A 14,232-nucleotide genomic window follows, 5' to 3' on the forward strand; every position below is an offset into this window, starting at 1 on the left:
TCTCAAAGAAATACATAAACTTTTAAAAAAATGACATTCAGTACATTTAAGCATCCAAAACTATCAGCTTCAAGCGCTAGGTAAATAAAAGTTTACTAATTTTTAGAAGTGTCTAATATCTCATAGGTGAGTTGTCTCAAAGTTCAACGAGTATTTTGTGTTGGAAAACTTAAGAAACCCAAGAAAAGTTGCCCACATCTTTTTAAGGATTTCAATGTATGAGTAATCTTTTCTCTGTAATGTCAGTCTTTACAGTCACCAAAAATGATTTCATGACCTAGACCTTCTGTCTCTTTTCATCTCCCACCAATTACAGTGATTGGGCATCTCTTTAATAACTAGCCATTTAGGCACACAGTGTTTACACAATTAGTAACATATCTCTATGGAATAAAATAAAATAGGGATAAGAAGAGAACATGGGGCCTAGAATTTGAGTTTCCCTGGTGCAATTTGTAGCACATGAAAGAAAAAAAAAGATCTTTCATGAAGCAGGTGTTCAGTTATTGCTAAGTAAATTTCAAAATAAAAGAAACAACATCAGGCTTTGGGGGAAAAAGAGCTGATTTTATATGTGAATAGCATATAAATGCTTCCTGATGGAATGACAGGATTTTATCATCACATATATTCAGGGATAATAACTCTTACAGTATGATTTATAGAATTTACATGTAAAAATTTTTTGGTAGTGTGTGTGTGTAACTTTTTTGTTGGTACTCATCCAGATCTAAACTGTAACTTGCTGTGAGGTGCTCTACAAAGATAGATAGGTGATTGGCTTCTGATAATATTGCAGGGGAGGGTCAGCGCTTTGACAAGATCTCGATGAAAATGGTCCCAAATTAATGAAGGCAGGAAAGCTAATTAAAAAGGATGTACAATGTTTTTGTTAGTTACTATCACTCTGTATTTTGCAGTGAGAGAATTCATACATTATAATTAAGATAAAAATGTACCAAGATCAACAAATAATATTACAACTATCCATTGTGTGACATTGAGCATTATAATTTCTACATCTTAGCAAATGTATAAGCAACAAATAGTTAAGAGCCAGAAAAGCACAGTGATAGCAACCTTGATATAGTTCCCTTTTGAGAAACCTGTATGACTTGTACATGTCTGAACTGAGTGCAAAAACAAAGGAATTAGATGCAGGCTCTTTATGAAATTAATAATTGCTTTTTTGTGAAAAGTACTCTAGTATATTGCAGGACATAGATCAGACTGAAATATGGAGTAGACTGTATGGTAAAATGCCTTGTGTTCATCTTCCTTTGGTTGGCAGTCTATACTTGAGAGTATTCCAGTCACACCAGTTCATTCCAACGGCTCACCAGACCCTGGACAGGCAGTTCCGAATGCTGTGAGCGGTGAGTGACAAAACTTCCTATTGAACTTAAGCTGTGTCTTCTCACTTCCGTTCTGAACTCAATACAGTTAGAAGTGAATTTCTAAAGCAAAATGTGTTTTTCTCCCCATTATAATTCTATCACTTCCAGCATTCATTCCTCCCAACCACCTCCAAACACCCCATTCTGTCACACTAGACAAAACTAATTGAGCCAAATTGGAAACAGACTTTTCTCCTTCTTTTATACCGGCACATCATTTAAGAGCTACTGACTGGGGTCTTGTCTTTGACTCAAGACTTCTTTTCTAAGTAATCTGGCTCTGCTCAGCAGCTGCAAGTAGGCCAGGAAGTAGGCCACTTCCAGAAATTCCTAATCACTGCTCAAGTTTATGCAGCACCAGAGCAACCAGCGATGCACAGGTTACAGGGTTAGCTTTTATCTGGGTCTCTTCCCCTTGAGATAGGGGCTCCCTAGATGGGTTCTGGGTGGAATTTCAAGTCCTCCTGTAAGAAATAAACAGGGCATTCAGGACATTCATTTGTGATTCCTTGAAACTTTCAGAAATATGTGTACTCTTCTCATGAGCAACAAAAGCTGTACTTTCAGCCTTAGCTTCCCGAATCAAGAGTTGAGGGATTAAAATGTTCTAAAATTGGTCATGGTAATAGTTGCAGTCTGTGCATATACTAAAACTATTGATGTATAGACTTTAAATGGCTGAATTGCATGGCATGTGTTTTAGATCTCAATAAAGATGATACCGGAACCAGCAGATGGTGTAGGGGTTACATCACTGAACTCCTATATGGTTGACCACTGTTTGATTCTTGTACCTGTTGGCTTGAAACTCATAGTGGGCACATGTATATGCATGCACGCCCAAGATCTCAAAAGGAGAATGGAGAAGGAATTGTGGTGTGGGCATACCCCTGGACAGTAATTTCTCACTTTCCTTCTCCCTGTGTGTGTCTCTCTCTCTAGTGAGCTCATGTATCCTAAGGCAAAAACCTCTACAGCATAAGTAAATAAATAAACAAATAAATAAGATACAAAAAAAGAAAATCAAAGAAAAGGAAGTGGCTAGAAATCACTCCACATAATTCCATTGCTGCCCTACTGTAATTTACTTTGAATCATGTCATCAAAAAATAGAAGTCTACATGGAGTGGTCCAGTGATTTGGAGCATTGGCCTGTTTCATTGCGGATGGTCAAAGAATGTATCTGGAGATCCTTAGGAAGTTAGTTCTCCATTGTTTAACAGTTCATCTTCCTCCATTTGAAATACAAGTCTCTGCATGACAAGTAAAAGTCCTAACACTCCCTGTGCCATTTTCTAAGTTTTTACGCTTTCCATTTGTTGTGTTTTTAATTAGTAAGAGAGGTTTTTAAAAAGTTAGTAGAAAATAAAATTAAAGAGTTTATTTTGGTACAAAAACTTTGAAATTCATGCATAGTTTAGTTCATAGTATATGCATTTCCCATAAACTTTTTGAAGACCTCTCATATTACTACCCAGAATTTAAGAATTTGTTGACTTATCTATGTCTGCAACTTTAATGTAAAATTAACTGTCTTCTATTAACCCTACTTTTATTCCTTTGTTTTATTTTGTGTCATCTGCTCAACATCTATAGAAGAGGGAGAAAGAGAATGATATCTTTTTGTAATCAAATAGTTCTTTACTTTGCCTTGGCAATGAAACAAGATGACAACAAACCAAAATCTTAGTCAAAAATTATAATTTAGGATTGCTCAAATCATTTATGGATTCACTTGTTTTTTTGGCCATGTTATCATCCTTTTGTCATAATTTTCAAACTAGATTGAGGAAAGCATTTATATAGGGGCATTTCTTACAATCCATTCAGCTTTTTCTCTCCTCTCCTCTCCTCTCCTCTCCTCTCCTCTCCTCTCCCCTCCTCCCCTCCTCCTCCCCTCCCCTCCCCTCTCCCCTTCCTTCCCCTCCCCTCCCCTCCTCTTCTCTTCTCTTCTCTTCTCTTCTCTTCTCTTCTCTTCTCTTCTCTTTTCTTCTTTCTTTTTATTTCTTTTCTTTTCTTTTCTCTTTTTTTTCTTTTTCTTTTTTTTTCCATAGGGCACATGAACTGGCAGGAGAGAGACAGAGAGACACAGAGAGGGAAAGTGAGAAATCTTCCCTCTAAGAGGAATGCTGCGCCTGGAGTAATTTTCAAGCCACCAGATCTGAAACTCAAAACTCTTGTGCTATGTAGGAATCCAATACCTTAACCACCACGCCACCTGCTGGCCCCCATTCAGCTTTTTCTTAAACTACATCATACAAAGTCAAGTAACCAATATCAGATCAGAGTAATTCACCTGAACAAACCTTAAGAAATACCAGTGAAATACAAATTGAATTAGAACAAACCTTAAGACACAAATATCTCACAGTTTGGAAAACAACAGTAACAACCACAACAAGAATAAAAGTAGACAAGTCCGATATGATTCATCCTTTCTTTCTCTGATTGATGCTTCTGGTTCCTCAATAAGAACAACATTGTGTCTATATGGACTTATTATTTTTGTGTGTGTGTGAGATTTTTGCTGTAGGATGCATGTGCTTGCTGGAGAGATATAGATAGAGAGAATGTGAGAAATTACCACCCTCCCCAGGAGGATGGCCATGCCACAATTTCTTCTCCTCCAGTCTCCTCTCAGGATTTTGGGCTTGCACACACACGCACTTGGCATGATTTTCAAGCTGCTGAGTCTGAGACTCAAACCACGGTCAACCATGTGGGAGTCTAGCACCTTAACTACATCACCTGCTGACCCAATTAATTTTAATATAAGAATATATAAAAATACTCTATTTTTAAACTTTTCTTTAATTATCCTCAGCAACTTTCATGGTATATAGAGATCTGAAATTTGAAAACCAGATTCAATAGTACATTTGTTTCCCTAATGATGGAAAGAACATGTTCACATGGTTATTGTTAACTGAACTCCTCTGGGTGGGTCCACTGTTTTTCCTTGGATAGAAACAGTTTAACATCCTGTGGATTAACTTGTAAATATGTTGCGCTTATTTTATAGTAAATGGTATTGATTGATTAAATGGCATACAATATATTCTACATCTTTTTTTTTTTTTAGATGATGATTATCAGGAAAAGAACCTTCCATCAGAGGCTGAAGAGCTATCATTTGAAGTATCTTATTCAGAAATGATCACAGAGGCTCCAAAAAGACATAAAATTAAGAAGTCAGAGATTAAGAAAGAAGACTATGCTTTAACTGTAAATACAACTTTTCATGACTATTCTAGTAACTTCTTGTGTCTTCACCATGGAACAAAACTGGATTTCTTTTTTTTTTTTTTTTACTATCTGTATGTGTCACGGGTACACTGGGGAGGCCAGGTAACTCTGTGCATACCATCATTTGGGGCGTCTTAGGTGTACAATTTTCTGTACAGGTCACAGCCTGCCTGGCTATAACCTGGCAGCCCCAAGTTGAGGAGAGCGATGAGGGTGTATGCTTGATAACCGTTTTACAGATGAAATAGCATTTCCACCTGGCTTGTGCACTTCCTTACACTTTACAGCCTTACTTAACTTAAAAATCACTTTAGACTCCAACTGTATTCGTGCTTGTGCCTTTATAAGCCACTTATTACAAGGGATAGTGCGGAAAGTCACAGTCATGGCAAGAAGTGAGAGATTGCAGACAGGGAGTCAAAATTCATCAGAACCATTTCAAGCATTGACATTATTACAAGTCAGCAAGTAGAGATGTATACTTTGTTATCCTGAAAGTCTCATTTTATGGATCCAGGCTATTACATCTTGAAGGCTCAATATAGAAAGTACGCTCCATTGATCTATTTGCTATTCATTAAATACATGTGTGAAGAGTCCACTTTTTTTTTTTTTTTTACTATCTGTATGTGTGCACGGGTACACTGGGGAGGCCAGGTAACTCTGTGCATACCATCATTTGGGGCGTCTTAGGTGTACAATTTTCTGTACAGGTCACAGCCTGCCTGGCTATAACCTGGCAGCCCCAAGTTGAGGAGAGCGATGAGGGTGTATGCTTGATAACCGTTTTACAGATGAAATAGCATTTCCACCTGGCTTGTGCACTTCCTTACACTTTACAGCCTTACTTAACTTAAAAATCACTTTAGACTCCAACTGTATTCGTGCTTGTGCCTTTATAAGCCACTTATTACAAGGGATAGTGTGGAAAGTCACAGTCATGGCAAGAAGTGAGAGATCGCAGACAGGGAGTCAAAATTCATCAGAACCATTTCAAGCATTGACATTATTACAAGTCAGCAAGTAGAGCTGTATACTTTGTTATCCTGAAAGTCTCGTTTTATGGATCCAGGCTATTACATCTTGAAGGCTCAATATAGAAAGTACGCTCCATTGATCTATTTGCTATTCATTAAATACATGTGTGAAGAGTCCACAGCGTGGAGTCCTGAATATGCTGACCAGGGCTGGAGGCATGAGTAGCAGTGCTCAGGCAGTTTCAAACCTGAGGGAATGAGTCATGTAGAAGCAAACGGTGCTAGGCAGCCGGTACCATTCCATACTACCACACCATGAAGAGGGGAGGAAGAGGACAGACAAGGACTGTAAGACTCTCTAAGTACCTTCTATAAGCCTGATACTGCCTAAGAGATTCAGTTCTAAAGTAGAACCATGATGGTCACTTCCATTTTACAGCTGAGGAAATTGAGGCCTAGCGGGGCTCAGTAATACATCCAAAGCCCTACAACTGGTAGGAGGTAGAAAACAGGATTTAAACTTAAGCCTGTCAAAGCTTCAAAGCCCTTTCTAATCCCTATGTAGTCTCCATGTTGGAATCCAGAGTGGGGTTCTAGGGCAAAAGGGGCACCCCAATGGCACTCCAGTTTTGAGGGGAACCCCTTTTTGTTGTTTGCTGTAGAGTCATGCAAAAGAGGATTCTGATCCCTCCTCATCAAAGCTGTCTTCCCATGAAGTTTGATTTATCTGGTGTGTAGGTCAGTCTCCCATGAAGAATTTTTCATAGGGCTCAGCACACAGAGTAATCGCTCAATACAAGATGATGGTGCTTGTCATATACAAGGGGTCTTAGAAAAGTTCATGGGTACAGATGTTATGTAAAAACTATACCTAGATTTTAAAACTTTTTTGGCATGAAAATAGATTTTTATATTACTTCCAATTTTTTCACAAACGTTTTGAAGACTTTTCATATCATCACTATGGAGGGGGTCTTGGTTTCAGAAAAAAGGTCAGATAGCTAAGTGTTTAATAGAGCACACAGGATGTCTCCAACCACATCCTACATTTTGTTGTTGTACTTTTACATACTTGGGGTTTTGAAAACAATAGTCAAATGAATAGTGAATGAACAGATAGATGGATGGTTCGATGGCTTAAAAAGCCCCAGGAAGTTCTAATTTAGGGAACCCCAGTGGGGAATGTGTAATTCAAATAATTATGGGATTTTTCTACTTTAGTATTTTTTTAAATACCAAGTTTTCTGAGGGCAACGTGCACCTGCAGATATTATATAAGAGCAATCTTTTGCTTTTGAAGTGCTTATGCTTTTATTTTTCACAATATTTCTGAATTATTGAAGGATTTGTTGTTACTATTTTAGCATATTTTATTTCTTAGTGTGAAAACAGGAAATATAACAATATAGTTGTCTTCAAAATCATAATAGGACTATTTGCGGTTTCTGTGAATTTTAGTTTTTTTTAAGAATTTTTTTAAGAATTACGCCTGCTGGCATAGTGGTAAAGACACTGGACTCCCACGTGATCAACTGTGGTTCAGTCCCAGACCTGGTGGCTTGAAACACCCTAGGTGCATGTGCACGTGTGCTCAAAATCCCAAGAGGAGAATGGAGTAGAAAGGATTGTGACATGGTTATCCCTCAGGGGGTAATTTCTTGCTTCCTGTCTCTGTCTCTCTGGCAAGCACACATGCCCTATAGCAAAATTTTCCTTAATTAAAAAGAATTTGGAATCATCTAAAGTTGATATTTAAGGTCAACTAATTGCTGTCTCTGTGAGTTTATAGAATCAATTTAAATTGAGAGATTACAGTCTTTTTAAAGTATATAATAGGGAATAGATGAAACCTGATTTAAAAGTTGACAACCCCCAAAAAAAGGATTCATCTAAAGCTCTCCTGAGATGTACCTTGATGTGTTGCCTTACATGTCTGTTACATGTAATCTAGATTACTGGTCTGTAGTATGTACATTCTATGAAGATCCATGTACGTTGCTTAACAATATGCACTATTCCTTGTAAGAATAGTTTCCAAAGTTGTTATAATAATGTTATTATATACTTTAGACTACTATTTTGCTTCAGATTAGCATAGTGACCTGTAATAAATGTTCCAAGAAACATATCCATAATATTTCTATGATGCATTATGCTTCTTACTGGCTTTTGACAGAAAGTGGGAGAATATGGAAGATGTACTGCTGAGTGAGGCAAGCCAGGCTATGAAGGAGAGACATTGTATGTCCCCACTTAACATATACTGTATGTCTGCATTCTATGACTGAAACTGATTGACTAACAGTTGAACAAACACAAGAGATGGGTGTGAATGTCAGACGAGGTGTATGTGGAGGAGGAGTGAGGCCTAACGAAGGACATTTGGGAAAGGGATACAGAGGTAGAGCATTGTTGGGATGGGGAGGTGTGGTGTTATCTGTTAAAGATATTTTGATCAACGGGTCTGGGGAGAAATGTCCACATATCGAAATGGTCTCATTGTAAGTCAAACAATATGATTGAAAATATATACAAAAAACAAGTAATAAATAATGTGAAAAAAAGATTTTTTTGCAAATCGTGTGTTTTGCTATATAGATCTAGAAAGTCCAGATGGCATTTTCCTTTGCCATAAAAAATTAATATCCTCACCATATATTTTAGATGTTTATTGTTCAGAAAACCCGACTTGGTTTAACTGAAGCTAGAGATCTGTCTGCTGAAGACATGAAGAAAATTCGCCATCTCTCTCTGATTGAGTTGACTGCCTTTTTTGATGCCTTTGGAATTCAACTGAAAAGAACCAAAACAGAGAAAGTAAAAGGACGAGGTAACTCAGAGGACTGATGGCTTCTGATCTGAACACTTTGACAAGATGGAAAACGATAATGCTTTTCTGATTCTTTTCTCTTTCTCCCTTGACTATTTCATAATGAAGACAATGGTATTTTTGGAGTTCCACTTACAGTCCTTCTGGACAATGACAGAAAGAAAGACCCTGGAGTGAAAGTTCCTCTGGTATTACAAAAAGTGAGTAAATGCAAATGCATGAGGGATTAAGAGTCTCTTACTTGTGACTTGGAACTTTGTAAGCAACCCCACTAATGAATTTTTTTTTAGATTTAAAGACACTGCCACCCTCTTAAGACCCAGGCCCTGGGTTATTTTTAGCTCGATGCCATGGATATGCATCCTTATAACGAATGACTCACAAGCACTTGGAACAGTTGGCCTGGCTGCATGTTTTTGGAAACCTGTTCCATTATTTTACCATGAAGCATCCGGTGATGGGCACAGATGCTTAGTCTCAAGGTTTCCTTCACTCATTTATTTTTTTTTTCAGTATTTTTTCAAATGTTAATTTTTGCATAAATACATATTTGTATGTATATTTGGTTATTCTGTCTGGATATAGGTGACTATTAATTAATAACAATGCACGTAGGACCATACAAGTATTTACTAAGATGTTATTAGGCTGAGATTTTTAATGTGTATGTGTAATTATCTCATGAATTTTTTGAACAGAAGTGAACAAAGTCTAAATTTCAATTTGTTCTTATATCTTTTCTGGTGAGATTGGGCAAATAGGATACATTTAGATGAAGAGAAAAATTTCAGTAGAAGGAAGTTTTGAAAATATTACTTGAACTATCATATTCAAATCTCTCTGTCACTATCATTGCTGAATAGGTAATTATCTTTTAAGTCATTTTTTATAGGCAATAATTTACACTGGCTAAGTGTGCATTTATTCAACAGTGACATCCAGTGGCATAATTAAAATTCTAAGTCCTTAATACAAATCTCGTTACATTTTAAAACAAGTAGTTAAATGATAAATAAAAATATTGACTGAGGAAATATGTGCTTACTCTATTCACACTAATTCTGTATCTCTCATCTAGCTTCCTATATTTTGCTACTAATGCATCAAATTAAGCTAGCAAATCAGTTGACTAATTGACTGGTGATGGGAGCAGAGCAGATGGCACCCAGATAACCAGAGGGTGCTGGAGACAGCTCTGTGCCCAGGGGCTATGCATGGGGCATGTCCCAGGGCAGGGCTGTGCTGAGAGCATCCATAGAATAGCACATCCACTCAGCACCGAGCAGCCCAGGAAGATGGGTGTTATCATCTCCCTTTTAATGATGAAGCAACTGAGCTGTAGGAGGATGAGACAGCTTACCCAAGAACACCTAGGAGGAGATATAAGTAGGAAAAGGAATAGAGTGTGTATCTAAGCCATCCAAAGCCCATGGTGACTCAAGGTTTTCTTTACTTCTTTGCAATAAAATTGGAATATATTCTTTGTCCTCTAAGTAAAAGACAGTCTGAAGAAAATCCATAATTACCTAAGACAAAGGATTCAACACATGAGCTTCTATTATTATGTACAATGGTGCAAAAACCTAGCAGAGAAATTAGCAAATAGAAGCAAATTGAAGGTGCCTTATAAATGCTAGTTAGAAGCCTACTCGGTGGCACACTGGTGACACACTGCTCCGGCGATGCTGGATCCATATGGAAGGACACAGCTTGGATATCCATTTAACTGGAATATGCTGTACCCACATGCTATAATCCAGAGTGGCTGGGAGGGCAGGGGGATCGCAGCAGGAGATCCTGTTGAAGATGCGGGTCTTTCTGTTTCTCTCCTTCTCTCTTCCTCATAGAAGAAATAGAAATTAAAAAAAAAAAAAAAAAACTTTAAAAAATATAAATGCTAGTTAAACTTAACTGAATTCATACCGTATTAGTAACTGATGAATTGTTCACTAATATTACGACTGATGTTAGGTGTTCTTCATCTAAGACAGCGTAAGGTAGCAATCTTCTACTCCTGTGGGAGTCTCTTAATTGTGTTTGTTTCTAAATATCTATTTCTCTCTGTACTTAAAAAAAGCTATCTTTGTTTCAGGAACCATAATTTCTTAAAGGGAAAATAACAGAAACACTAGATCCTTTTCTTGCTGTATGAGCTTAGGCAACTGATTTATCTTTTCCATGTCTCAGTCCTCTCAGCAATGGAATGGGGATAATAATAGCATCTACTTCATAGGATTACGGTGAGGATTAAATGAGTTAATATATGTAAAGAACAGAGAATAAGATCTGATAATAAATGAACAATAGATAGTAGTGTTTGGGACCAGCAGATGGTGTTTGTCGCTGGAATCCCACATGGCCAACCATGGTTCAAGTCACAGACCCAGCAGCTTGAAACACACCAGCACCCATGCCTGTGCGTGTATGCCCAAGATCCCAGGAGGATGATGGAGGAGAAGGGATTGCAGCGTGGCCATCCCCCCCTGAGGATGATTTCTTGCTTCCTGTCTCCACCTCTCACACACACACAAAAAGTAGTGCTTAATTTTATTATCATTATTATTAACACCCATTATCACCATCATTACCACTGTGAGGACTCATGGGAGCTATTCATCCTTATAGTTTCTAACTCTTTTCTCAGACTTCTAGAAATCCTATAGTTACTTAGGACAGTTGAAACCAATAACAGTATATTTAGAAACTTTCTTGTTGATCAGTCTGCAGAATAAAATATAGTGATCAGATTGTCAAATCGTTAAGTGGCAGCATGTGTAGTGGTTGAGAAAGTCACCGCCATTACTGACAAGCTGTTCATGGGAGAGACAGTTACCTCACAACTCTAAATCTCCATTTCCTCATTTGCAAATTGGAGGATAATCTTGTCCTCAGGTTAGTTGTGGAAGTTTAATGAGGCATTCAAGTACAAGGCACCAATAAATGCCTGGTAATTTATCAGTTGCTGTCATCATTATTATTCATACATTTGTAACCATATAGAAATATTTATTTTCTTTAATATGTTATTGTTTTTTAGTTTTTTGAGAAAGTTGAAGAATCGGGTCTGGAATCTGAAGGAATTTTTCGACTTTCAGGATGTACTGCCAAAGTCAAGGTACATTTCTCTCTTGCTAGTTAAAGACCTAACTTAGCCGGACTCAGTTTATAAGACCGTCAGGTGTCTAGTTATTTTTCGTTATCATCAATCATCTGACACTATCATTTGGCCTTACCTAGTATTCCTCAGAATCTATTATTAAATGTTCTATAAACAACTATTGTGTATCCTTTTAAATAAAACAACAATATAATGCCAATGACAATGAGACAACATAACAAAAACTGTTGCTTGTCTTTAGTTTGGAAATGTAAAATGTCTATCACTGTTTGAGAGGAGAAACACTTTAGTTTCTTGTGTTCCTCTTAGTCATGGAGTTCACTAAGCCAATATTATATTAGCCCTTATTACTTTTTATCATTCTTTGGCTCTCTTTTTAGTGAAAGTTCCTATAAGTATTTGTGGCAATGGCCATAACCACTTAGAATACTTACTCTGTATTTCTATATACCAGTTCCATTTTCATTAATGGTAATGTCTGTGTTCAGCACCACCCATGCAGTGTGAATCCTTCTACTTTGCTTTCTTACTTCTGTAAGGTGGTCAACTCTGCAGTACAATGAAGAATCATTACTACTGGGGGATGCAGCCAATGAAGCATTCATCCCAGTCATTGGAGCACTCTCTGGCTTTCACAAGGAAGCAGTTTTGAATGTTGAATCCCTGGGAATAGAGTCTAAGGGTGAAGGGAAAATTAATTTCATTGTGTTTAGGACTATTAAAAGCAGTTAGTATAATGGCTATGACACAGGACTCCCATGTAGTCGACCAATGTTCGAGTCCCAGCCCGATGGCTTAAACTCACACCGGGCAGGTGTGCATGCGTGCCCAAAACCCTGAGAGGAGAATGGAGGAGAGTAATTTCTCACTTTCTTTCTCCCTATTTCTCTCTTTCTGGTGAGCGCACGTACCCTATAGCAAAAACCTCTCCAAAAATAAAAATAAAAAAATAAATTAAAAAAAGAGGAAATGCGTGGAGGCAGAAAAGTATCTCTTCATTAACTCTTTTGGGAACCTGTTTTGAGAAATTCTGTTCATATCAGAAGTCTCATGGTCTCTATATAAAAGTGTGATGAGATGTTTTTTTAGACTAGAAACTGAGAATAAACAGTCTGTGTCTACTGGATCCTCCAGAAAGCATATGCTGAGAAAATTAGTCGATGAGGCTTACTGGAGGATAACCCTCTGCAAGGCAGAGGGTTAGGAAGCAGGACTGGGCAGGGTTCAGAATAAAATATAGTGATTAGATCTTTCTCTGCCTCTCTCCTTCTCTTTCTCCCATCCCCATAGAAGAAATAAAAATAAATAAACTTTAAAAAATATAAATGTTAGTTAAACTTAAACTGGATTTCTTCCATATTAGCAGCTCATGAAATGTTAGCTAATATTACAATTGATGCAGAACTTGGTTCCTTCCCTTAGAGCAGAGGAGCCCTGCACTGGCAGAAGTAGTCAGGTCCTTGTACCCCCACTTTGTTCAGTCATGGGTGGGCCTTCCTGTGAAGAACATGCTGAGGCAGATCCAGAGGGGCTGGGCAAGTCAGCTATTGGGAACTTTTGCAGATGAATGGCAATTTGTCTTTGGAAGAGAGATCTGAGCAGGACAGCAGGGTCTTAACTGATAGCATTGGGATCAGGCCACGTTGGGCAGTTAAGACTTCCCTGAGAGTGGTATTGGCTAAATACTGGCAGAAATTAATTCAGAAGGCAGGAAAGTTCCTAAGGGCCCCTTAAGGTTTATACTTTCTATGTGGAATCTGCTTTTAGTGACTATTGCTCATTTATATACACTTTTGAACAAATGTATGCTAAGTCTGAGGATAAAAGCTATCCCTAGTTTTGGTCAAATCTTTGGTTATAGCTGTAGACTCAGAACCAAATGAAGTCAGGACCAGCAGTTAGCGTAATGGCTATGTCTCTGGACTCCCACATAGTCGACCGCAGTTCGCGTCCCAGACCCAGTGGCTTAAAACTCACGCCGGGCGCGTGTGCGTGCGTGCCCAAGATCCCGAGAGGAGAATGGAGGAGAAGGGACTGTGGCGAGGCCATCCCCCCTGGGGGGTGATTTCTTGCTTTCTGTCTCTCTGTCTCTCTCTGTCACTCTGGCGAGCGCACATGCCCTATAGCGAAAACCTCTCCCAAAAAAAAAGAAAAAAAAAAAAAGAACCAAATGAAGTCAAAGAAATGAATTTCCTAAACAAAATCAGACTCCATCCCTCAAACCTCTTTCTGCAACTGGAAACTATTCGTTCACTTACTTACTGGTTTCTGTGTATGTGCATGTGTGCGTGTGTGTGTGTGTGTGTGTGTGTGTGTGTATGTGGCAGGGTGGAGTGTATGGTTAAATACTCTTTTCCCAAACAATCAAAAGTAGAAAGGTTGGGCATTTTTGATTTGCATGAAGTTTAACATCACAACAGAAGTTATTTTTTCTATAGCTAATCTTTGACTGAAAAAAACTTATCAAAGACTAATAACTCCTTCAAAGTGTTTGAATAGGCACTGGAAAAGAAGCACATTTAGGTCAAAGTCCCTTTTGTCCTCTAATCAGTTTTATGCAGTTTCAGCCTATTTATTCCATCGCTTGTTAGTCCCAAAAATATAATCCAGATGTTTTCATGTTTGAGCTCCAGAAAAGCCCATGTGAAGGAAATCTGGGCCAAT

The 14,232-nt window shown here is 38.0% G+C and overlaps 1 protein-coding gene and 1 long non-coding RNA gene across 7 annotated transcripts in view; one reads left to right on the forward strand and one right to left on the reverse strand.

The window, feature by feature from the left end:
• ARHGAP28 (Rho GTPase activating protein 28) overlaps positions 1-14,232 on the forward strand; it is a 205,591-nt gene that overhangs the window by 164,595 nt on the left and 26,764 nt on the right. For all 3 annotated transcript variants that reach the window (XM_006164003.1, XM_006164004.1, XM_006164005.3), the window contains 5 exons: positions 1,292-1,376; positions 4,480-4,622; positions 8,285-8,450; positions 8,559-8,650; positions 11,488-11,565. In XM_006164003.1, coding sequence (XP_006164065.1) covers positions 1,292-1,376; positions 4,480-4,622; positions 8,285-8,450; positions 8,559-8,650; positions 11,488-11,565 — 564 coding nt within the window. The remainder of the gene's footprint in view (positions 1-1,291; positions 1,377-4,479; positions 4,623-8,284; positions 8,451-8,558; positions 8,651-11,487; positions 11,566-14,232) is intronic.
• The window catches only part of LOC102497373 (uncharacterized), a 55,754-nt gene continuing 49,858 nt past the window's right edge, over positions 8,337-14,232 (reverse strand). For 3 of the 4 annotated variants that reach the window (XR_001369464.2, XR_003547108.1, XR_001369463.2), the window contains 3 exons: positions 12,003-12,117; positions 10,100-10,290; positions 8,337-8,413 (listed from right to left, as the gene is read on the reverse strand). This is a non-coding gene — a long non-coding RNA (uncharacterized LOC102497373). The remainder of the gene's footprint in view (positions 8,414-10,099; positions 10,291-12,002; positions 12,118-14,232) is intronic. The other variant, XR_336792.2, reaches the window with a different exon arrangement.

The sequence above is a fragment of the Tupaia chinensis genome, unplaced genomic scaffold, assembly GCF_000334495.1.
Source record: "Tupaia chinensis unplaced genomic scaffold, TupChi_1.0 Scaffold143584_1, whole genome shotgun sequence".
Lineage (NCBI taxonomy): Eukaryota > Metazoa > Chordata > Mammalia > Scandentia > Tupaiidae > Tupaia > Tupaia belangeri.